The 23,871-nt window shown below is 45.0% G+C and overlaps 1 protein-coding gene across 2 annotated transcripts in view; it reads right to left on the reverse strand.

Moving 5' to 3' along the window:
- The window catches only part of AHCTF1 (AT-hook containing transcription factor 1), a 2,174,249-nt gene that overhangs the window by 1,324,282 nt on the left and 826,096 nt on the right, over window positions 1–23,871 (reverse strand). For both annotated transcript variants that reach the window (XM_069607832.1, XM_069607831.1), the window contains exon 18: window positions 22,656–22,779. In XM_069607832.1, coding sequence (XP_069463933.1) covers window positions 22,656–22,779 — 124 coding nt within the window. The remainder of the gene's footprint in view (window positions 1–22,655; window positions 22,780–23,871) is intronic.

Below are 23,871 nucleotides of genomic sequence, written 5' to 3' on the forward strand. Positions count from 1 at the left end.
GGAATTCTCCTGACTTGGTGTTTATATGCCTATACACCTTTTGGCACATTTCCACCCAAACCATTTTGTATGGCAACAATATTATATAATAGGTGCAAGAAAGAGATTGAGTCAGCGTTATAGCTCTGGAGAGCTCTCCACAATGACATGATGTATATTGCTCTTCAGTATCTCTCTAAATTGAGGTATAACCATATTTAAAAGGTAACTGCAGGCATTTGCCTTTGAACCCAGATTCTATATATGGTTAAACCACGTTACAGCATCTACACACTCTGAAGGTATTATTTGAGTAAAGGTGACTGCAAGCTTTCTGCCTTTGAACCCTTATCTTAAAAATACTTAACACCGACTCAAAGTGTTGTCCCTGCTCTTCTTGAAGGTACTCCCAGATCAAGGGCAATTGCGGACTTCTGTCTTTGAACCCTGATCCGTTGTATATTTTAAAAAAAGGGAATTAAGTTAGAAGCGTAGTCTTATGACGTGTATTGCTGAAGGTGACCGTTTGGCATAATAGCCTTGGAGCCTGACTGGATATATTTCTTTTGAAGTGTGGTTCACTCTCCAAAGAAATGGTTGAGCAAGGGAGTTTACGGGAAAAGCTTTTTTTCGAACCTCGATTTCTTCTTTCTCTGTATTTTTCTTTAAGTATACAACATGTGTAATTGACACATCATTTTGGTCAAAGGTTGCCGAGTGACCAACTTTATTCTCATTCTGCATTCCTCTCACCTCTGGATAACTGTTTTCTGACTCAGTTACCTGTTGCATTGTTGGAGTGTGTAAGTATTTAATTGCTCTAAAATGGTGACAAGTCTGAGAAATGGCAAGCGGCTAAAGGTTCCGGTGAGAAGAAAATCCAATGTTATGTTTAAGAATAAAAATAGAGAGATGTGGGAAGGTGAATCAATGTCCTTCGATACAAATACTGACAAAGTGCCAAGAGCGCTCTCTTTTACCATTCCATCAATTATACCATTTCTATCGAAATTACCATACAATGCCTCTGTCGCCCATATTGAAGAGAGTAAAGCATGCTTGACCCCACACTCCTCTCCTTCTGCTGTTAAAGAGAAGGCACAGGTGTTATAGCTAAGCGACTTAAACGGACCGTATGAATGTTCTGGTAATGTGATGAAAAATGACAAGGATCATATACATGAGATTCTCTCCCCAGTTGAACAGTTGGGAAAAGCTGAGATTGCTGGTACCTCTATGTTGGCCCCTGCGATAATGGCTGAATTAGATAGGAGAGTCTGCTTATCCACAGGACCCTCTACTCCAGTTTCCACCCCTATAAGACAGAGATTTCGTACATCTACACACCACAAAAGTTGTGAAGATGGGTGGCAGCACAGATCTGGAAGTCAAACTAGTGTCAGGAAAGTCTGTAGTGGCAGACGTTATTGTTCATGCACCTCCTTTTCCGAAGAGTCCTAAAGAATGGGCGCAAAATGAATATGAAGAGTTTGATCCCCTACTTACTCCATCTCCGGTAATTAAGATCATTCCAGTAACTTTCAAGGGAAAGACAAAACTTCATAAAACCTAACTGATGAGACTATGTTAGACATTAATTAACAAAACTGCCACACATTTCCTGTCATATCGAGGATATTAAACCTCCTCGACAAAGGCCACGAATATACACATTACGCAATAAAAGAGATGAAATCTGCCTTGTCTGACATTGTAGGAAAATTAAATAAAATCGAAGGGTTTATGTTTGCATATGAAGGTATTTCACCTCCTCCGTTCATCCGCAATGTTACTAAGACAAACCCCATTCCGACCCAGTGTCCCCTAGTTAAAGGTCCTGTCATCATGATTACACAAGCCACACAGACCATGACGTTATCATGTACATCAGCATGTATCTGTGAGAAATATGACAAAAATAGAGCCACGTCTGACACCTACTACCCGACTCAAGAAGAGATTGAGAAAATTGACCTTATTACATTGGCTAAACCACATCATGAGAGATTGAAGGTGTTAGAGAAATTGATGATAACAAAAGCAACGATACCAAAACAATCTAGCGAAGCATCGCAAAATGTTCAGAACACTGAGTCTAATGATATCGCCTTAGTGCCCATTATTACATTAATATCAACACCTGTCAGTCCCATCTGATCTACTTGAGATTAGTGACCAACAAGTAAAAACTAGTAAAGTGGAGGAGAATACTGTATTGGGGTTAAAGGGCGGTCGATCTGACCAAGGCTGGAAGTTATTCATGTCAAAAAAAGCAAAACAAATACATCAAAGAGCAATAAAAAGATGAAAAAATAAAAAGAACTATTAATAAATCATCAAACAATAGTGTAGTGAATCCTAATGTTAAATTGTCACAGAAAAAAGGAAACACATCCAAAATAGTAGAACAGTTGCCGCATGCAACTGATTTAGATCTCGATCAGTTGGATGCTGAATCTCGTGTCCTTCTTGAAGTGGATCCACAGCAGGAACACTCACAGAAGGGTAAGATAACACCACAACAGGACAGGGGACTAGAGAATGAACAAGAGGCCGTAGGAGGTCAACAACCTCTAAAAAACCGGTCTCTCAAATACAAAAGAACAAGGCGCAGGTCGTTCATTTGAAACAGATGAATTTGGCTGAGTTTTACAAGGTCACCAAAAACAAAACCACCTTTAAGAGAGATGGAAGGGATGGTGAGAGTGATGAGATAATCTATCTTAAAGGTCCCCAATTAATTGTGGAAGTAAATAGTGCGAAAACTGTCGTGAAGCCTCCTTGCCCACAGACATCTGAATCTGAAAGTGATGCAATTCAAGAGATCAATGATGATAACACACCTGTTAACATAGATAAAGGGGGGTCAGTTGTACCCATTAGTGATGTGCTGAAGAACTTATATTCAGTGAGTCAGAGAGGAACAACAGTATGCAGGACTCAAAGATGGTGACAAATTGAGCCCTGCCGCTGAAACAAATCAGAAGCGAAGTGATGGATTCACGGGTATGTGCAGGTAATGTGAATGAAATGCAGTTAATTATTGGATGGAGTAGTGATTCACAGACTTTGGTTAATGACAGAATCAATCGCTCACATCTCCTACATATGTTTCAAAAAATACCCACGCTGAAAAACTTGAATACTCATGATATCGAATAGATTAAACTTTCCATACCTAATAACCATTGAATGGTATGTAAGGTAAAATCTACCCTAATTCAAAAAATTCTATGGGAACAAAATGAAAATTTTGCAATGTTGGGTTATGAAATGCATGGGTTTGGAAATAAGAACGAAATGACTAATTTTATATAATACCAGAAAAAGCAAACATCAGTTGCCCCTGGGGTAGGGGCGAATTTGAGTGGTGACAAGCAATACACAAAATTTAATAGCTCAGCTTACTTCTGTTAATGCCATTAAGGGATTGGTAGGCCTTGAATCTCTCCTCAATGAAGTTGGTCCTTCGTATTCTTCAAAAGCACATTCGTAACAATCTTTGTCCGCATTTGTGAGTTGGAATTGTTGTGGTTTTAAAAATGTACAGAAATAGGCTTTGAATAATAAGCCAGCATCCAGCTCTAGTGTAATAATGATACAAGAAACAATGGCTGTTAATCCTATTCAAATAGATGGTAATACCGCTTTTAACCAACCAGCGAAGCGGGGGGTTTTGAATCGACCCTCTGGTGGTCTACTGACTCTGGTTAACAATTCTTATAATATTGAGACAAACATGCTCTATTCCTCTGATGCTTTATTAATTATGAAATGCTTAGTTGGTACCACTTCCACTATCATGATCAATGTATATTGTAAACCTGGTGTAGGGTCTTGTATGAGCGCCATTAATGAACTAGACTCTATGCTTCAGGGTTTAATCCTGAAGTCAAATGAGTAGGATGTCATTTTGGGAGGTGATTTTAATGCGGCCCTTACTAGCCACACCAGTCCTAGCTATCAATCAAGAAATAATGATCATTCTGTTTGTGTAGCTGATCAAGGGTACATATGGTCAAAGTTTCTGAGTAGCTGGAATATGCACATTATTTCTCATGCCAGTAATCATGAACACACCTGAAGTAGAGGTTTATCACGTTCGAGGATAGATTACTTTGTTTTGTCGGAAAGCGTGCTTCACACTATCAGAGTTAGAAGTGAAAATTACGCATTGTAGTGATCATCTGATGTTGAATTTAAAGATGAAATATGTCTTGGAATACCACAAACAAATCAGTCATCTTGCACCAATTGAAACAGATCGACCTGTAATGTCGGTGAGATGGAACCCAAAACTATGTCGGGAATTTGCTTATCTTGTGAATCGTGACTTTTTGTTTAAGCATAATACTCCAGATTTTCTCGCAAATAGATCCATGATCACGACCTTAAGCAGAAACATGATGAATTCTCACCTTTCAGCTATGGTTATCGCACAAAAAAATCATGCAACTCTACGTTCTTGTAAATTTAGTGATCAGATTGTAGTCGTCAAACGCAATAGAAATACTGATATTAGAAGAGCCAAATCTCACTTAGCAGATTATGGTGAATTTGCAATAGCAAAGAAAAAAATACAGCTATGTTGCAAACAAATGATGAAAATGATTAAGAGTTCTCAACACCTCGAAGAAAATCAACATCTCATAGCACTTCTATGTAAGCATAAAACAAAGGACATTTGGGGCATTTTACACTCCAATGGGAAAAAGATGCAACCGATCTTTCACTCTGCCATCTCTACATCTACCTGGTCTGAGTATATGACTCATAGATATCAATTAACCTCAGAATTCAAGGTAACAAATATGTATGATCCTTTTGACAAGATGGTTGGTGAATGTCCCTGGTCTATCAGTGACATTGTATGGGCTATTCAAAAGTAATCTTACTCTAAAGCGGCGGGCCCTGACGGAATTCCTGCATGTGTATTCAAGGACGACCTTTTTTTGGGCCAAAATCATTAAACCATCTTTTGAACTGATTTTTTAGTCTAAATGTATACCTAAATCATGCTTATGTGACATCATTATACCGATTCACAAAAAAGGGCCTATCGATAATCCTGCCAACTTCCGTCCCATTTCTTTGATTGACGTGTCAGCAAAGGTTTTCTCAAGATTGCCGTTAAGGGATTTGGAGGTGTGTGTCGCTAGCAATAATATCCAATCAAAATTTCAAGTAGGTTTCCGTAGGTCTATGGGAACCTCTCTTAATGCAACAATTCTTGCACATCTGCTAGAATCGACACACCTCTAAATTAGGAGCGGTCCATATGGCATCACTAGACCTCTTCCTCTGCTTTGGATAGCATTTTGGTACCACTACTGAAGTCATACACACAGAGATAGGTGTTAAACAGGGCTGTCAAGTGGCAGCCATTCTGTTTAATCTATACTTATGTGATGTAGCTAATTTATGGGATGAATTGGTTGTCTTCCCAGTAAAATTGGCAGATACTCGCATAAATTGGTTGGCCTTTGCCGACGATATCATTTTATGCGATCGCACGCCATTTGGTCTGCAGACCAAATTAAATGCGTTTCATGAATATGCAAAATGTAACAATCTTGCAATAAATCCCACCAAATCCAACATAATGGTATTCGCAAATAGGAAAAAGGTTTGCAGATATACATGGAAAATGAACAACATGGTGATTCAGCATGTGATAAAAACAAGGAATTTGGGCTACAATTTGTGTGACTCAAACTCTTTATCTATGTGGAAGGATTTGTTAACTCTAAAGGTAATTCCACTTATTTCACAAATGAAGGTGCTATACTCTAAATACACTAAGTTTTCTCTTAAACCATTGTTTGAATTTTACATCCTGAAAGTGGAACCTTTGTTATTATATGGTCTCGATTTGTGTATTTTGGATGTATCTACTATTCTCAACAAGATCCAAGGTAACATATGGAAGAGTGTCTTAAATATTCCAAAATCATCTAATTCTATTATAATACATGAATTCGGGTTGAACTCTTTAGCCTCGAAATTTTGGTGGCGCAAGATAACAACCTATGGTAAAATGTTGTATCCACTGCTGAATTCATTATATCAAGACTTTTGCGCAATGGTCAAAAATCAATATCCTACATCCATACAACGCTATGTGAGAAAAATTGAAGATCTTCTATCCTCCATTGCCATGGACCATAAGGATCTATATGAACGATCTACAGTGGTTAAAAGGAAATTCTTTCAAATGGACTGGTCCAGGATTATTGATCTCAATGCAAAATACAAATCCTACCAAGATCAATACTGTTTCTTTCATAAACAATTACCAAAAATGCAATATTTACCTTTTTTTCCGTGTCCAAAAGCAAGAAATTTGTACCTGAGATTTAAGTTAAATGTCATCAACACAGGTGAAAGAACTAAGTACTGGTCCAAAACCTATGACATTAAAGAAGGGGTACGCTGTAGATTCTGTAATAGTAAAGATACCCCAGAGTCGCTAAAGCAACTTGTGATATATTGTAGTGAATTTGAAACTAATCGTAATTTCTATATGGGCCAATTCTACGATGGTAATTCGGCATCCTCTAGAGAATTGTTGTAGAGCCAATGCATGTGGGGAAAATCTCAAAGATTAATAATAGCCTTAACACGCTTTATTGTAGTAATAGAGCAAAGAACACTAGACCTTGGATAAATATGTTGAGACGGTTTGTGACTTGTGTAAAGTAATACTTGTGATTTAGTGATGTTTTATGTTTAAATGCGATTTTTATTAGGCAATTTACTTCTATGCACATTTAATAACAGATTTTATGTTGCATGTATTTTTTTGTTCTTTTTTCATACGTGTTTTAATGTTTTCTCATCAAATATTTCTAAGGGTGCATTGTACCAAAAATAAAAAAAATAAATAAAAGGGTTCTTCATGAGGGACAAGCCCTCGTCCAAAATGTCATCCAGAAGTGAGACAGAGGATGGTCTTTCTCTTCGCCTCCCTGCGCTGGTATAAGAAACCCTCCCTCTCCTCTGGAGCGAGCTGGGAGAGCTCCGAAGCTCTGGAGATCGAGTGAAACGAGCCGATGTCGTCCGGCGGGGAGGAACTGGAGGGAGGCGACGGGAGGTCTCCTATCCCACCGTCGTCCGTGCCCATCGTCACCGTATCAGGGTCCATCTCATCCCTCAGCAGGGATGGGGGGGCAGCTGAGGTGGCGGAAGAATGGGCAGCTGGGGCACCGGCAGGGCACCCAGGCCGTTATCACCCTGCTGCTCTTCCTTGATGGTATACTCGCGACGCGCTCCTCGTAGGGCCTGTTCCCTACATTTTCCTCCTCTTGGATGGTTTGCAGGTAGATGTGGTCCGCCTCAGAGGAGATATCCGTACCCTAGAGGGGCACCCCGTCCCTTCCCCCACCCCCCTTTCGCTTTCAGACGGGAAGGTCTCAGGGAGATGATGGGCATCTTTTTCTCTGGGATCTTCTCTATGGGCTGGAATGCAGCCTGACTCCTGGGAGGAAGGGATACCCTCGCCTTCAGGGTTGCGCCCTGTGGAGCAGTCTCGGCGGCCTTCGAGAAAGACACCACCACCCCCGCCATGGAAGGCTGGGCCTTCGCCAGGTGTACTTGGACCTTCACGGTCAGGACCAGTGCCTTGTCCTGTTTGGCCTTGGGCGTCCCGGGTGCCTTGTTCTGCTTGGCCTTCTCCTTAGGGGGAGGGTGCGCACCCCAATCCCCCTTGGCCTTCTCAGATAGGTCGCTCTTGGGCTTCTCCTCGAGTTTGAACACTGACTGGTGATTGAAGTTGCTGGAGACATCGGACGCGCCCTAGCCGCCGGGTAGCCCACCACAATGGCACTCCCGGGGGCAGTGGACTCGCAGTGCTAAGCCTTCTGTTGGACCCCCGCGGGAGGGGCGCCCTCAAAGGTCTTAGAAGCCTGCTCGGCTTTCTTCGAACCGGGAGAGGCATGCTCCTGGGACCCACCCAGAGCAGAACCCTTGGCCTGTAGCCACTCTTTCAGCCGCCTATGCCCATCCTTCAGCCGCCTATGCCCATCCTTCAGCCGCCTATGCCCATCCTTCAGCCGCCTATGCCCATCCTTCAGCCGCCTATGCCCATCCTTCAGCCGCCTATGCCCATCCTTCAGCCGCCTATGCCCATCCTTCAGCCGCCTATGCCCATCCTCAGCCGCCTATGCCCATCCTTCAGCCGCCTATGCCCATCCTTCAGCCGCCTATGCCCATCCTTCAGCCGCCTATGCCCATCCTTCAGCCGCCTATGCCCATCCTTCAGCCGCCTATGCCCATCCTTCAGCCGCCTATGCCCATCCTTCAGCCGCCTATGCCCATCCTTCAGCCGCCTATGCCCATCCTTCAGCCGCCTATGCCGATCATTCAGCATGTGAGGGGCCATCTCCTGGCAGAACGCACAATCTTCCTCTTTGCGCACCGGGTACAGACAGTAAAGGCACTGGGAATGCCTGTCATCCGAGAAGACATTCCCTAAGCCGCAGTCGGAGCAAAGCTTGAAAACCGTGGTTGAATCCTTCTTCTCCTCTGACATGGTCCACACGGCGTAGGCCTGAAGAATCTTCTGGAATCCTCCACGAAGAACAGGTCTCCGTTAGTCGGAAGGTTGATCGATAGAGCACAAGGCTCGATTGACCGAAAAATAGAGTAAACTCTTCCAAAAAGCGCAAACGGGCAGTAAAAGCTCGAAAGCTAAACACGAGGACTCCCAACACTTGAATGTGCGGTAAAAATCTGAAGATGGCTGCCAGAGGAGGGGCTTAGGTACAGGGCAGTAATTGGCTGGGGGCAGCATGACCCATAGCTCAGTGATTGGTTGTTAGGAGAAAGACAGTTCAGAAATCCAACAAACTGATTTTTTTTCTTTAGAGGATTGCCAGCCTGATGACGGGGAATATTCATGAGCATGTGAATCCATACCAGATCCATGCTGAAGAACTAGCTTTTGCCATTTGTAGTGCTCCCTGGCTTGGGAAATACTATTTTAACCCCTCTAGAGTTGACCTCAACTCACCTGTGCAGGCCTTCCAGCTTGTGCTCCATCAAGTGGGCTTCCATTGAGCTCCTGTGATTTTTCAACGATCTCCTGTTTGATAACATTTTTTCTAAGAAAAGCTGCATCAGACCTGGAACGGTCACACTGACTTTCACCATCCTGGTTTCCTAAAGGCTCCCCTTCTGAACCCTATTAGATTTAGCAGTGCTTGTTCCCTTAAAGGTTTTTTATTGACACTATTATTGCTGGGGTAAAAGACTGCCGAGATCTTTCTGGGAAAAACTAACTATTGAACTAGTTGAAAGTATGTTCTACTTTAACTCTAACCATTTTCCCTCCTCAACCCAATTTTGTAATGGTGAACAAAATAAGTGCCAAAACTGACCTTGATTGATGTCACTCTGTGTGCTGGAACATGTTTGGCAAAGAAAAGAATGACTCGCCTGCTTTAATGGTTCTTGTTTAAATGAATTCTATCTTCCATTGAATGTTACTATTAGTTGCTGCTTTTTAAAGAATGCTTAATTTACCTTGTCTATGGATAAATAAATGTAAAGTGTGTAAGTGTTTACTTGGTGCATTGTGTTAGCCGATTTCATTGTGGTAGTCTACAGCTGACAGTACGGCTGCTCAGTCACTCTACCAACTTGTGTAGTACAGGCATATATTAAGAGTTGGGTCTGCCTAATACCAAGAGATACGTCTTGTGCGGTCCCACACCAGTTAGACTTTACAAAATCTTACCTAACAAATAATACAAAGGACAAAGTACCTGTGTTAATGGACACTGCGGCTATTATTAGTGAGATGGCCTTCTGAAGAGGTTAGGTAATCTATGACGCCTGTCTTGTATGGAGAAAGCAAGCAAGAAAATGCTGTTGGCGGAACCCCAGAAAGATAATTTATATATGTTGCAACTTTTACAACTGTGCAATTCGCATTAAAGGTCATAATAAAGTTATGTGGGAAGATCAATGATGACCTGACTGTGCAAAGAACTACTCTTGCTCATTTACTCAATGTGCATATGAAGGCAGCTGAACGAGTAAATAAGCCTGAATTTCCTATACCTGCAGTTGGTGTAACATCTTCACAAGCAGAGACTGAAAGGAGCTGGATGATGCCATTTAAATAATGAAGTCCTTAGAACAGAGTGAAGAACGCTGGCGAAATATTACCATAATTGAGAATGCTATTAAGTCACAAGAAAGGAGACGACAAATGAAAACATTAAAAATAATAAAGGACTAACACGGGAAAAATAATTCTGATCGATCAACACAAACTGATTTCAGCCCTGATAATACCAATGCAGGTGTAAATAAGCATAAGGAAAGGAAAAAAGTCAGACGTAGACAGAAGAGGAAGGAAGGGCAGACAGTAGTATTAACTGACTGGCAAAAGCACCCCACCTTCATGAGGTTCCGGATACATTGACAGAATCAGAGGAGTCTGCAGATGAAGAGGTACAATCGCAGGAGTCAAGAGGAAATTAATGTACTGAAGTGGATGATAAAGAAATCAGCCAGCTAGTTGAGTTAAGACAGAATGTTGCTAATAACGTCCTGGCTGAGATTCTGAGTAACAGCATGCCCAAACCATCTTCAGCATTTAAAGGTGCAATTACTCAATTATAATAACACATTTGTTTCTTAGCAGAGATTATAATTGTCTGAACCACTCGAAATGATTGTATTTATTTAGTCTTATAACAACTTTGCGAGTGTTACATTCCATTGACTTGGAGTATATCTATATATTCGATCATGGTGAGAAGCCAATGTCTAGAGTGTATTGTTATTCCGGTGATACAGTGGAATTGATTGAGGCAATTGATAAATCTCTTAAAAATGGGTTATGACCCATCGCTGGATAACACTGCTAAATATGAGGTGTCACAGGAAATGTATTCTAAGAGCATGATAAAGGTCACTATAAACAATGAGGAAAGTCAAATGATTGTGAGAAAACAAAATAGTAAACCAGATATGACAAATAATGAACAGAATTGGTCATCTGGTTTCTTGCCTGTTAAAATAGCTAGGCAACAATGATCTGCGAGGGTCCCAATATGGAATATGCAGGGTCAAAGACATTGCACAATCTGCTAATGACATAATATTGATACAAGAATGTTGGCTTACAGTTCCATTCTCGTTAGACAGGTTAAAAATGCATCACAAATTGGCAAAGAAAGTAACCATGGGTAGAGCAATGAGTGGTTTGTGGCCAATTGCAATACATATGCACTAAGGAAATGTCTATGCCAGAGGATATGAAACAGGTAATGGCAGTGGAAATTGGAACCACCACCCAGCAGACGCCTTGTAAACTATTAGTGTTGAATGTCTAAGGCCCACCTGGGTTTGACCTAAGAGATAATCCGTTGGGACTGATCTTATTAGGAGGTAACCTAAACAGAGCGTGTAAGACTAAATCTGCTATTGCAGAGACTAGGATATTTAATGCAAGCTGCAGGTATGTGAGTGCCTGAAACAGATTTCTAAAAGAAGATATTGGGTGGATCTTTGTGACGATTGGGTCCTGAACATGCTTAATGGATGAACGAAGGGAGATATCCCTGCTAAGGGCATGTGGTTTAATGGAACAAAAACATCTACCGTTGATTATGTCTTTGTTAATTCAGAACTATTTGGAAGTTCTGCAAGCAGTCAGTTATTAAGAACCATTTTAGCAACTATGCAATGTTGAATTTAAAGCTGGGGGTTGAGTGTAAATCGGACACGTGTGACAAAATATGGCAGGTCGTGGTCAACAACCAGGGGTCTAGGATTATATGGAAGGGAAAACATATATACATTTAGCTTCATAATATCTCAGAAACAGGAATGGTTATTTGGAGATATTGAGCATGTTACAAGTAAAGATGTCCTGGCATGGATTGAGAACAAAAATGTGGCAACATCTACTAAAACCTATAATAAGATACCGTGAGAAGGAAAACCTAAGAATCCTTATGATCCGGAGATAAAAGAAAAGGGGTGATTAAGACAAGAAATGAGGTAACTGCAAAAGAACGTTACTGCCAGAGGCCAGGGCAGATCCTGAACAGCTTTCCGGGCGTCGAGCTTCCCTTCTCCTGGGCCATGTCCGGGCCTGAGAAACTTCTGGAGTCCTCCAAAAGCGTAGCTCGACGAAATCTTCACCCTTGAGGGGCGCAGACGAATCCGACACGGGTCCCCGTTGATCGGATGGAGAGTCGGTGGAGCTTGAAGCTCTTTTGACCGAAAGAACGAAGTTTTTGAGAAAAAAACGTGAAAAAATAGCACTAACGCTCGAGAGCAATAGCACGAGGATCCCAACACATGAACGTGCGGTAAAAATCTGAAGATGGCTGCCAGAGGCGGTGCTTAGGTAGAGGGCAGTCATTGGCTGTGGTCAGTATGACGCAGAGACCAGTGATTGGTTATTACTACGAAAGACAGATCAGAAACGAAACTGATACTGGTTTTTTCTTTACCGAGGATTCCCAGCCTGACGACGGGGAATATTCATGAGCATGTGAATCCATGCCAGACCCCATGCTGGAGAAGTGTGGGAAACATTTAAAGAGATTAAAAGGGAATAAAGAACGATCATTGACTGGATCCAATCCGGTTTAAGTTAGTTACCTGTAGCTATTGTTCTCCAGCATGGGTCCTGCATGGATTCACATGTTTCAGGCTGGGAATCCTCTGTAAAAGAAAAAACAGTTTCACTTCGCTTGGAAACTATTTCTCCTCTAAAGCAATCACTGTCCTCTGGGTCTGCCACCATCCAATGACAGTCTTCTCCCTAAACTTCGCTCCTGGTGGCCATTTTCAGATTTTAAGCACGTAAAGTGACGGTATGAACCAGGAAGAGCCACAGAGGGGAAGGAGGAAGGGTTTTCCTGTGAATCCATGCCAGACCCATGTTGGAGAACAATAGTTACAGGTAATTAACTAAAACCTTCTCCAGCATGGGGTCTGGCATGGATTAACATGCTCATGAATAACGATTTCAAAGCAGTACATGTAAACAACCACGGGAGGTGGCAAGGCTCAAAAGAAGCAATAAACACTTACCACTGGAACAGACTCACCTCAAGTGAACAGGTTCCGTAGCAGTGGTAGTGCACAATGGGGGCACCCAAGTACCAACTTGGGGCCTCCCTTCTTTTTTTGCCATTACTAGAGGAGTTGTTCTTTGTTAGCCCTTCTACCATTCTGAGAGGGGGAGGTCAGTGTGTGTGTGTTTTTGCCTTTGGTGGGAACCCTTGGTGTCCCCGCCTAGGCTGCAGTGTGTCTGGGCAGGCAGGAAATGGGGGAGGAGTTTTCCACACCCATGTCCTTTGTCTGCCAGAGTGCCTGAATAGGACCAGGTCCCATAGGGGGGGGGGGTCTGGCTGTCTCGATTGGACAGCCAAAAGCCACTTTCTGAAAAATGCTGAGAGAGATTGCAGAGGAGTGTGTGCTGGAACCATATAAAAAGTCGAGCCTTCTGGAGTGAAAAGCAAGTTGACCACGGGAAGCTGAAGTAACAGAAGAAGACGACCAGAGACGCCTGCAGGCACTTTGCAACATTGAAGCGACCACTGCTGTCTGGACCCTGTTTTCTGTGTGACACAGGAGCTCCGAAGAGGATGACTCCTTCGCGTTGGCTGGTGGGTACAACCAGTTCCATGACAAACTTTGAATGGAGCCATCTCCCGAGGTCCTAGGAGTTTCCAGAGCTGCAGAACCCCAATACAAGGAGGCCCGCTGCCCATTTCGAGTGCATAGCTGTTCAAAGGCTGAATCCGTCCAAATCTTTGCTGAGCCCCCAATGACACTCCAGAGATCCGATACAACTTGCCCAGACCCCTCATCAGAGCGTGGCACTGCAGGAGGCGAAGAAGATGACCGGGCGATCCACATCTTTTTTGTTACTGCAGAAAAGGTGCCAAGACCACAGAGCGAACCAAGAAGTTGCTGAAAGTCGTGCCCCAGGGTCCTCCCTCGAGACTGCTGCTGAGAGACGCTGTCCAATGTCCTGCCTTCAGTCATCAGACCAAGGAATCCAGAGGTCGGGCCCATAGCTGCAACATCACGGAGCTTCCAGCACAAACATTTTCTTCTAACCTACGGTACTGTGGGGAAAAAGTTATTGCTTATCTGATTCCAGAAAGTCGCTCCAGAGCGTTGGAGTGCACATAGAGGTGTCCAGGGAAACCCCCTCTTACCTTAAGCTGCTTGTGTCCCTTCATCAAGTCCTATTTTTGGTCTCCATCGTTCACTAGTACTTGCTGATTCTGAAAGGCTAGAGACTTGAAGAAATAGACAGGAACTCTTCGTATTCTCTTGATTGTCAAGACGGAGCCAACTCCAGACTGCCTTTAGTTAGGGTTACGTTTTTGGACCTAAAATAAGTCCTCTCTAGAATCTTGAACCAGGCTCGTGTTGCTCTAACTAACCCTTTTCTTTCCTTAAAGTTACTTACTTATATGTGTTTGGCAAGTAAATGTCTTACTGTGAATCTGCTAAGAGCCGCATGTGCGCGTAATTACTGATAATACTAAGGCATTGTATTTTCCCTAACGTTGCAACAAAAGTAACAGCAAACAAACACAAAAGTAAAAGTGTCCTTTGAAGTATATCCTAAAGTGTTCTAGTGTAAACGTATGAGGTATTTAGAGTGATTCTGGTGTAAATATAATATATAATTTTATATGAACTATAAGTGTAAGTGCTTCTTTGTTGTACATGTCTAACTGGTCCAAAGTTAGTACAGACTGATACTAAGAGTTGGGTATCTACAAACCACTGGGATAGTTTAAAGTCTTCTCTCCAGGTGGGACTCTAAGAAAACGCCCCTAACAGGATGTGTACCCAGTACCACCTTTGACGTACAGACCAGCACGGCTACTTGCAAGATAGGGCCTGGGATCTCCCAGACACACCAAGCCGAGGTTTTTGCCATGAGGAGAGCCAGCTCACATGATAGAAACTTGAGCGGGGCCTGATGCATCGGCTCAAAGGGAGCCCCCATGAGCTTAGTCAAAACCACATTGAGCTCCCAAGCTGGGGCAAGAGCCTTCACCAGCGGAAAAGTCCTGAAGAGTCCTTTGAGGAACTCCTTGACGAGTCTGTGGAACCACAAATAAGGCCTACCCAGCACCCTGGTTTAACGGGATATGGCAGCCAGGTGCACCTTGATAGAGGCATGAGCAGGTCCAGTCTTGGCCAAGGAAAGCAGGTATGGAAAGAGCTGTGGGGCTGTGACGAGCAGAGAGGTAATCTTCTGACCCTGGCACCAGACGGAGAAGCACTTCCACTGATGGGCGTAGCACAGATATGTTTAAACTCTGCAGGTAAAGCATAACATCCAAACTCTAGGGCTGCAGGAGCCAGGCATGAGGTTCAGAGACACTGGGTAGTGGTGCAGAATCGCTCCTCCCTCTCTGGACCGAAGGTCCGGAAATAGTGGGAAGATTCATGGACGGAACTGCCGATGGACGTAGCAGTTTTGGATACCAGATTTGTCGCGGCCACGCCAGAGCAACGAGATCATCCAGCAGTGACACGGAGGGTGTTGATAACTCATAGCAGGAGTGGGAACAGAGGAAAAGCATATGGAAAATTAACCTCCCACAGGAACGATAATGCATCCTTCATGTGGGGATGACCCCATTCGTGGAACCTCCCTAATAGGAGATCCACCTAGTCCTGGCGAATCTCCTACTCGTGGCAAGAACGTAGTACCCTGCTGAGCGAGTCTGCAATGGTGTTTTTGGTGCCTGCCAGGTGAAAGGGGACGAGAAACATGTCCCGATGAATGGCCAAACGCCACAAATCCTGGGCCTCTCTGGAGAGGGCGTCCCACCCTGCTTCCTGATGTAGAACATGGTGGTGTTGTCCATGAAGATCCTCGCCTCCTTGCCCCCCATTGAAGGCAGGAAAGAAAAACTAAGGTGTGAGACCAGATGTCATTTATATAATCTGGATTCTTAAAATGAGCTATAAAGGGGCATGCTTGTTCAATTGACCCTTTCACTTGTATTTGATGAGAATATAGCCTCCCTGGGCAGAATAGGGTCACTACCAGGAGCCCGTAGTTCAAGCATTTGGCTTGGTAAAATCACATGGAACCCACAGTGCCGAATCGTGGCCCCAGAAACCAATCGTTCTGTGATGGGTCCCAGCAGGACTTTGGATAATTTATGGATAATCCCAGATCTGTCAGCAGACGCAGTCCTTGCTGTGTGCTGGCTCACCAGAGCATGGGAGCGGGATCGAAATAGCCAATTGTATAGGTAAGGGTAGACGTGGATGCACTTGAGACGAAGATGCACCGCAACCGCAGCCAAGCACTTTGTGAATATGCCTGGGGCCGATTTCAGGCAGAAGGAAAGTGCCTAGAACTGATATTGTCGCCCCTGGACTGCGAACCGCAGGAACTTGCGGTGCTACCGATGGATGGGGATGAGGAAGTAGGCATCCTCCAGGTACAGAGACGCCAGGAAGTAGTCTTCCTCCAGTTGGCAGAGCATGTGCTTCAACGTAACCATCCTGAACTTCTGGGACTTCAGGTACTTGAGGCGTCGCAGGTCCAGGATCGGCCTCCACCCTCGTGTCTTCTTTCGGACCAGAAAGTTGTGGAGTACACCCTGGAGCCCCGGAGGTGATGGGAACAGGTTGTATTGCCCCCTTTAACATGGCTTGGACCTCCTGCAGCAGTGGCGCCACGTGCTGTTATTGTCGAGCTACAGGGGGAATACGAGGACACCTGCGTAGGAACGCCAAAATGTGCCCCTGTCCGAGAGCATCTAGCACCCATCTGTCGGCTTAGGTGCATGTGTGGTCATCAGCTGTCCTCTGCTGTCGCATGCCTGCGAGCTGCCTCTGTATGCCTCCTGCATCATTGAGCAGGAAGGCTCCTGATCAGGCGTTGTGGAGCCATTGAATGACTTGCCAGGTTTTACCCTTGAGGAACGAAAGGACGACGAACGGCATTGCTGCAGGGTGCTCCATGCCAGTCTTGATGATTTGAAGAGACTCGTTGACCGCCTTGCAAAACCGGTTTTGTCCATCAAATGGCATGTCCAACACCTTAGACAAAGTCCGGCCTGAAATCTGTGGCTTTCAGCCATCCCTGCCGACGAAGAGACACTGTTTCCCAACGGACGTAATCCGGTGTCTACGATGTCCACCACCACTGTGATGGCGTGGACCGAGGCCACCTCCCCTCCTGGAACAGTTCAAGAGCTTCTGCCTTCTTATAACCAGGAAGGAAGTCAAGGATAGGACCCAGCTTATACCAGAGCTCCCAGTCGTAGCCCACAAAATGGCCAGTGCATTAGAAGCCTTAATGGTGCTGGCAGCCGTATAGATAATCCTCTTCCCCAGAGCGTCCAGATTCTTCCCCTCCTTGACAGGAGGTACCAAGGATGAGGACGACGGATTCGCAGAGCGGTTCCTGGCCGCGGCTGAGACCACAGAGTCAGGTGAAGGAACAACTTACTTACCTGTAACTGTTGTTCTCCAGCATGGGTCTGGCATGGATTCACATGCTCATGAATATTCCCTGCCAGGCTGGGAATCCTCGGTAAAGAACCAGTTTCATTTCTGAACTGTCTTTCTCCTAACAACCAATCACTGGTCTCTGGGTCATGCTGCCCCCAGCCAATGACTGCCCTCTACCTAAGCCCCTCCTCTGGCAGCCATCTTCAGATTTGGTAGCACGTAAAGTGGCAGTAGGACCAAGAGAAGAGCTGCAGAGGGGTAGCCGGGTGGGTTTGCATGTGAATCCATGCCAGACCCATGCTGGAGAACAACAGTTACAGGTAAGTAACTTGTTCCTTCTCCAGCATGGGGTCTGGCATGGATTCACATGCTCAAGAATAAGGAATACACAGCAGTACACACATGCACAACCACAGGAGGTGGCAAGGCCCACCATTAAGCATCTCTTACCTCCTCACCAGGCTCATCTTCAAGCGAACAGGTTGAACAGCACCGCTTGGCCGACTCTGGACTCCTCCCTGGAATCCCTGTCGACGCAGTAGAATCCCGTGAAGGTATGCGTCGACCTCCATGTAGCAGCCCTGCAGATGTCCAGCAGGAGCACACCACACAGGAACGCCGTAGTTGCAGCGATCGCTCTGGTTGAATGGGCTCTCGGACGGCCAGGCAACAGTCAGTTTGTTAACCGGTGACAATGGGTGATGCAGCCGGAGAGCCACCTGGAAATGGAAGCCTTGGAGAGGGCCTTCCCTTGGTTCACAGGGCCAAAGTTCACGAACAGTTGTGACGTCCTCCGAAAACTCTTTGTGCGGTCCACATAGAACTTCAGCGCTCTAGCCACATCTAGTGAGTGCAAAGTTCTCTCAGCCGGCGACGATGGAGTCGGGAAGAAAACAGGTAGCACCAACTGCTTGTTTAGATGAAAGTCTGACAGCACCCTGGGCATGAAGAAGGGGTGCGTCTGCAGCACCACCCTCGTTTCGTGAAATTTCAAGTACTGAGGTTTACAGGAGAGGGCCTGGATCTCTCCCACTCGTGCGGAGGTGATGGCCACAAGAAACGCTGTCTTCCACGATAAGAAATTCAGTGGCGCTGAATGCATAGGCTCGAACGGAGGACCCAGGAGCCTAGTCCGCACCACACTGAGCTCCCAAGCCGTGGCCGCAGCCTTCACCGGCAGGAACAAGCAGAAGTGTCCTTTCATGAACTCCTTGACCAGGCGGTGCGACCACAGCGATGACCGCCCCGGAGCTCTGGTGTAGCGGGAGATAGCCACCAGATGAATCTTGATGGAAGCGTATGCTAGTCCTGCTTTTGCCAGCGACAGGAAGTACGGTAGAACCTGAGGGGCCGTGACTCGTAGAGGGTTTATCTTCTGTGCATGGCACCAGACTGAATCTCTTCCACTTATGTCCGTAGAACTTCAGCATAGACGAAGCCCTGGCCCTGGCAAATACCTCCTTGCAGTCCGCCGGGATCCCATATCCTCTGAATTTTAGTGCTGCAGGAGCCATCCTGCAAGTTCAGCAACCCAGAGTTGTGATGCAGAATTGCACCTCCTTCTCTGGTTAGAAGATCTGCGGCTGCCGGAAGCTTGACTGGAGGTGACGCTGACAAGTCCAGAAGGTCCGGGTATCATATCTGTCTCGGCCACGCCTGTGCGACGAGGATCATCCTGCACCAGGACCGTCTGTGTTGATTGATGAGTTGCAGAAGCAATGGCAATGGTGGGATGCATATAGGAACAGGCTGTCCCAGGGGGAAAGAACGCATCCCCCCCATGCTCCCCGGCTGGGGAAACCTGCTGGAGAACCTCCGGCATTTGGTGTTTGTCACCGTCACTCTCGTGAGAGAAGATCCTCTCTTTGTGGAAGACGAATCGGAGGACAGATGGACATGTCCAGAAGATCCGGGGACCATGTCCTCCTGGCCCTGTCCAGAGCAATTAGGATCATGTTTTTTTCCAGAATCTTCTCATCCTCCTCATTACATGAGGAATGGTGGGGAATGGTGGAAACGCGTATAGAAGCAGAAACTCCCAGTCTATCACAAACGCATCTCCTAGAGCTCCTCAGGGGGGAAATTTCCTTGAGAAAAACAGTTCACACTTCCGGTTGACACTGGTCACGAACAGATCCACTTGAAGGGTTCCCCAAAGGGTGAAGATCTCTTGAAGGACTTCCTGGGCTAGTTTCCACTCGTGGGAGACGGTGCGCTGCCTGCTCAGAGTGTCCGCTGCCGTGTTCTGCTCTCCGGCTAGGTGAACTGCTGATAGAGAGATTCCTTCTTGAATTGCCCAGAACCAGAGCTGCATTGCCTCTGTGCACAGTAGTAGTGGCCCTACGCCTCCTCTCTTGTTGAGGTAGTACATGGCCACTGTGTTGTCCATTATCTGGACCTTCTTTCGCCTTACAGACAGCAGAAAGGCCTTCAGCGCTAGTCTGATTGCCCTCCGCTCCAAAAGGTTGATATGTAGTTTGGACTCCAATGGAGACCAACGACCACTGATTGTCAGATCACTGACGTGGGCGCCACACCCTTTGAGTGAAACATCCGTCACTACCCTTATCTCCGGCCATGGCTGCCAAAAAAAATTCTACCTTGAGAATGTTGTCTTTGCAAGCCCACCACAGAAGGTCCCGAACAACTCTGTTCGGAACTTGCAGGTAAGCTGACATTCTGGCTGAGAACTGGCAATACCGAATCATAAGAGCCCATTGGAAGGATCTCATTCTCAGGCGAGCCTCTGGCACCAGGAAAATGCAGGAAGCCATGAGACCGAGCAACCTCAGAAAATCGAAGGCTGGAAGATGCTGGGCTCTCTGGAATTTGGTAACCATCTGCAGAATGTGTTGAGCTCTCACCTTGGGGGTCGAGGCTTTCACAGAGGAAGCATCCAGGAATGCCCCAATAAATTGGAGTCTTTGGGACAGTATCCAGTGAGACTTCTTGTAATTGAGGGAGAAGCAAGTTTGCGAAGAGTGGCAGGTCATGCTGAGATGTACCTAGGCCTGCCCGGGTGAACGAGCCCTGGGCAGCCAATCATCTAGGTAGGGGTAGATGTGAATCCTCCTCTCCCGAGACTTGCTGCCACCACCGACATCAACTTGGTGAAAACCCTTGGGTGGAGGTCAGCCCAAATGGCAGATCTCGAAATTGATAATGAGAACCGTGAACCTCAGGTACTTTGTGCTCGAGATGGATTGGCACATGAAAGTAAGCATCCTGAAGGTCCAATGATACAAACCAGTCTTGGAGTTGGAGAGCCTGAAGGATATGAGAAGGGGTAACCATCTTGAACGTGTCCTTCCTGAGGAACGTGTTCAAGTTTCTTAAGTCCAAGATGGGTTTCAATCCTCTGTCCTTTTTGGGAATCAAAGTATGGGGAATACAAACCCTTGTTACTTTCCGCTACAGGTACATGTTCTATTGCACTTTTCTCTAGCAGGGTCAAAATTTCCTGCACAAGGAGCGGATCAGAATTTTAAAAGTTGTTCCCCGGTGGATGATCCTGAGGTCTTTTAAAAAAAAAAAGTAAAAAAAAGGCAGGCAGAATCCTTGGACCACAGTTTCCAGTGCCCAAGCATCTGAAGTAATGCCCCACCATTCGTTCAGATGCTCAGTAAGTATGCCTCCCACAGGGGTCTTGAGAGTCAAGGCCTCAGAGTGCTTTAAAGGCAGCTGAAGTAGCGGCTGAAGGTAAGGCTGCCGCTGCTTGGGCTTACTTAGCACCTCTCCCTCGTCCACCACGAGGGAATCTTCTCTGACCATTTTGACCTGCTTGTCCTCTTGCTCTTCCAAATGAGGAATAGAATCAAAAGGACTAACCCCTCTAGGAAGATGGGCCTGAATAGGGTTGTCGAGGCTGTCTAATGGCGGCGCGAAGGGATTTAGCCGCCGCCTTTGAGGTCTGCAGCTTTTCCAAACTCTCAGCCGCCTTGCTGCCAAACAGCCTCGAGCCATCAAAGGGCATATTGAGTAGTCTAGCTTGCACATCTGGTGCAAACCCAGCTTTCCGCAACCACGCAAATCTGGGTAAATCTGCACTAGCCGCAATGGATCTGCTGATGCTGTATGCAGTATCCAAACCTGATTGGAGACATTCACCCTTTTCCTCCTTACCATCCTTGATTGCCAGGAAGCCGTCTCTTTCCGGGATGTGGTCAGCCGCCATAGCAACAGAGTCCCACAAGGTAAACGTTAATCTAGATAATGTGCAAGTCACATTTGTCTACTTTAATGCCATACTACCCGCAGTGAAAACCTCTCACGCGCAGGCATCTACCCTCTTATCATCCCTGCCAGGAGGGATGGATGGGTAAGCTGACTGCTTGGTAGATGTAGCTGCCTGAACTACCAAGCTTTCTGATGTGGGATGCTTAGTGCGATACTCCGGGTCACTGCTGGATGGCCTGTACTTCCTCGCAAAGTTTTTATTTACTGCAACTGCAGTTTCTGGTGTCTCCCAATTTGCAGAGACCCTTTTCTGTAATGTCATGTGATAGGGGAAAATTGGGTATTTCCGACGACCCTGGGCCAACTCCATCCTAAAATGTGATAACCTTTCCCATAAGTTTTCTATATGATGAGTCAGCATGCTCAGTTGAGTCTGGTTTGCAAACTCAAACTCTGGCGAGGTATCCAACCCACTGGCTACCTCAAGGTTATCGTATAAATCTCTTAGCCTGGACTCAGATATTATAGTTCCTCTGGCACATAAGGGGTGCCATAATGTCATCCAAAAGGTGGTGTATTGTCATCAGAAGGAGGGTCCTGCTCATATATGGCTGACAGAGACTTAAAATAATCCTTTTTAGGTAGAGGTTTGTAAACATTTTCAAAGCCTTATATGCAAGGTGAAATGATAAGGCAGTCATGCGGTCATCCATCCTTATGAAGCCACATCCAAAAGCACATCTTTTCATTTTTTGTGGATAGCATATAATTAAGCTATTAAGACAACAGATGCTCAAGTTCCAAACAGCAGTGTTTTGGAGATAAAGACAAATATAAAAAGGAACAAACATTTCAAAATGAAGCTGCATAATACTTTCGGAAACACATTAACATTTTGTTGAGTGGTGGTTCAAGAGATGAAAGGAATGGAACCTGGAAACATCTGAAGTGATCCTTTAGGAGTATGAAACATTGTTGCTACCAGAAAATTAAAAAGCCACTTTTTTTGGAAAGCGTACACTTACATGTAAAGTTACTGGGGGATATTTTCCTGTGCCACCCTCATCTCTGCTCCACAAATTTGCAATCCAATCTCCACATTGTGAAAGCATTCCATCAATCATTAAGCAATCAGAGTTCCACTTTCCGCTGAAAATATAAAAAGAAAATGGTCATGTCTTTCAGTGAACAAGTTACTTTTAGTAAGGTCCTTCCGGATGGCTATGATATTACTCACAAATATTAATCTTTTGTAATAAACCTCCAGGTGCAGAGTGATCAAGACACCTGTTTCAGCCATCGGAGGAAGAAGTGCATCTATGAACTTATTCCAGTCATGGCAAAATCGGTCCCCCTTGTGCTGGAAGTGACATGTATGTGTAAATGTCTGAACCTGTATGTGTCCCTTCACTCATTGCCTGCAGTTCTAATTTTTTTTTTTTTTACTTGCCTGTTGTACAAATCAGAATGATCACAAAATAGTACAACACTACAGCAATTTGGAACAAAGGTAAGGTAGACAGGGCCATGAGATTGGAAGACTGTATCCATCAGAAAGAACATTGCCGAACGTAAGTAACTTGTGCTTCTAATACATTACTCCTACATATTGGTCATATTTTGAAAGACAAAGATATACAGAGCATGAAGGAAGGTGCAAAAACTGTAAAGCATCCAACCCTACACTGGAATGTTCAGCAAAACCTTTAAGAAATCATTTCTTTTTGCAGCTTTTCTCACATAGACTTCCATCTGTTTCCTCTTGCCTGCTTCCTGATCTGTCTTTTTGGAGGCAAGTAAAGGCCACAGCTCCACTTCCCTTGCTGTTTGCTAAATTTTATGGGGACACTTATTTGTTTTTTATGTAGTATAATGCAACCAGTTTAGGCTTTGTATAAATACAAATTCATCAACAATTCACATACACCATCAAATTCATCATAAACACTGTTGCCATAATAATTAACATTTCATAAATCTTGAGAGGATAGCTCAGGGGCAGCAAGCTCACCTTGGAAGCAAGACGACGCGGAGCAATACAGGTTCGATCCCAGGGTCCGCGCTTAGAAACCTCTGGATATTACGCGTGTCAGTCATTACCAATTACAATAATGTCTTCAATTTCACACAATAGCCACGACATGTGATAAGTCGAATTCAAATCATTTCATGCATATAGAAGTTACAAATTGTATAAATCCCATCAGAGGCCTGTTCAGAAATAACAGACCATATGCTTGC

Source organism: Ambystoma mexicanum, chromosome 4q (assembly GCF_040938575.1).
Source record: "Ambystoma mexicanum isolate Mex_15411 chromosome 4q, UKY_AmexF1_1, whole genome shotgun sequence".
NCBI lineage: Eukaryota > Metazoa > Chordata > Amphibia > Caudata > Ambystomatidae > Ambystoma > Ambystoma mexicanum.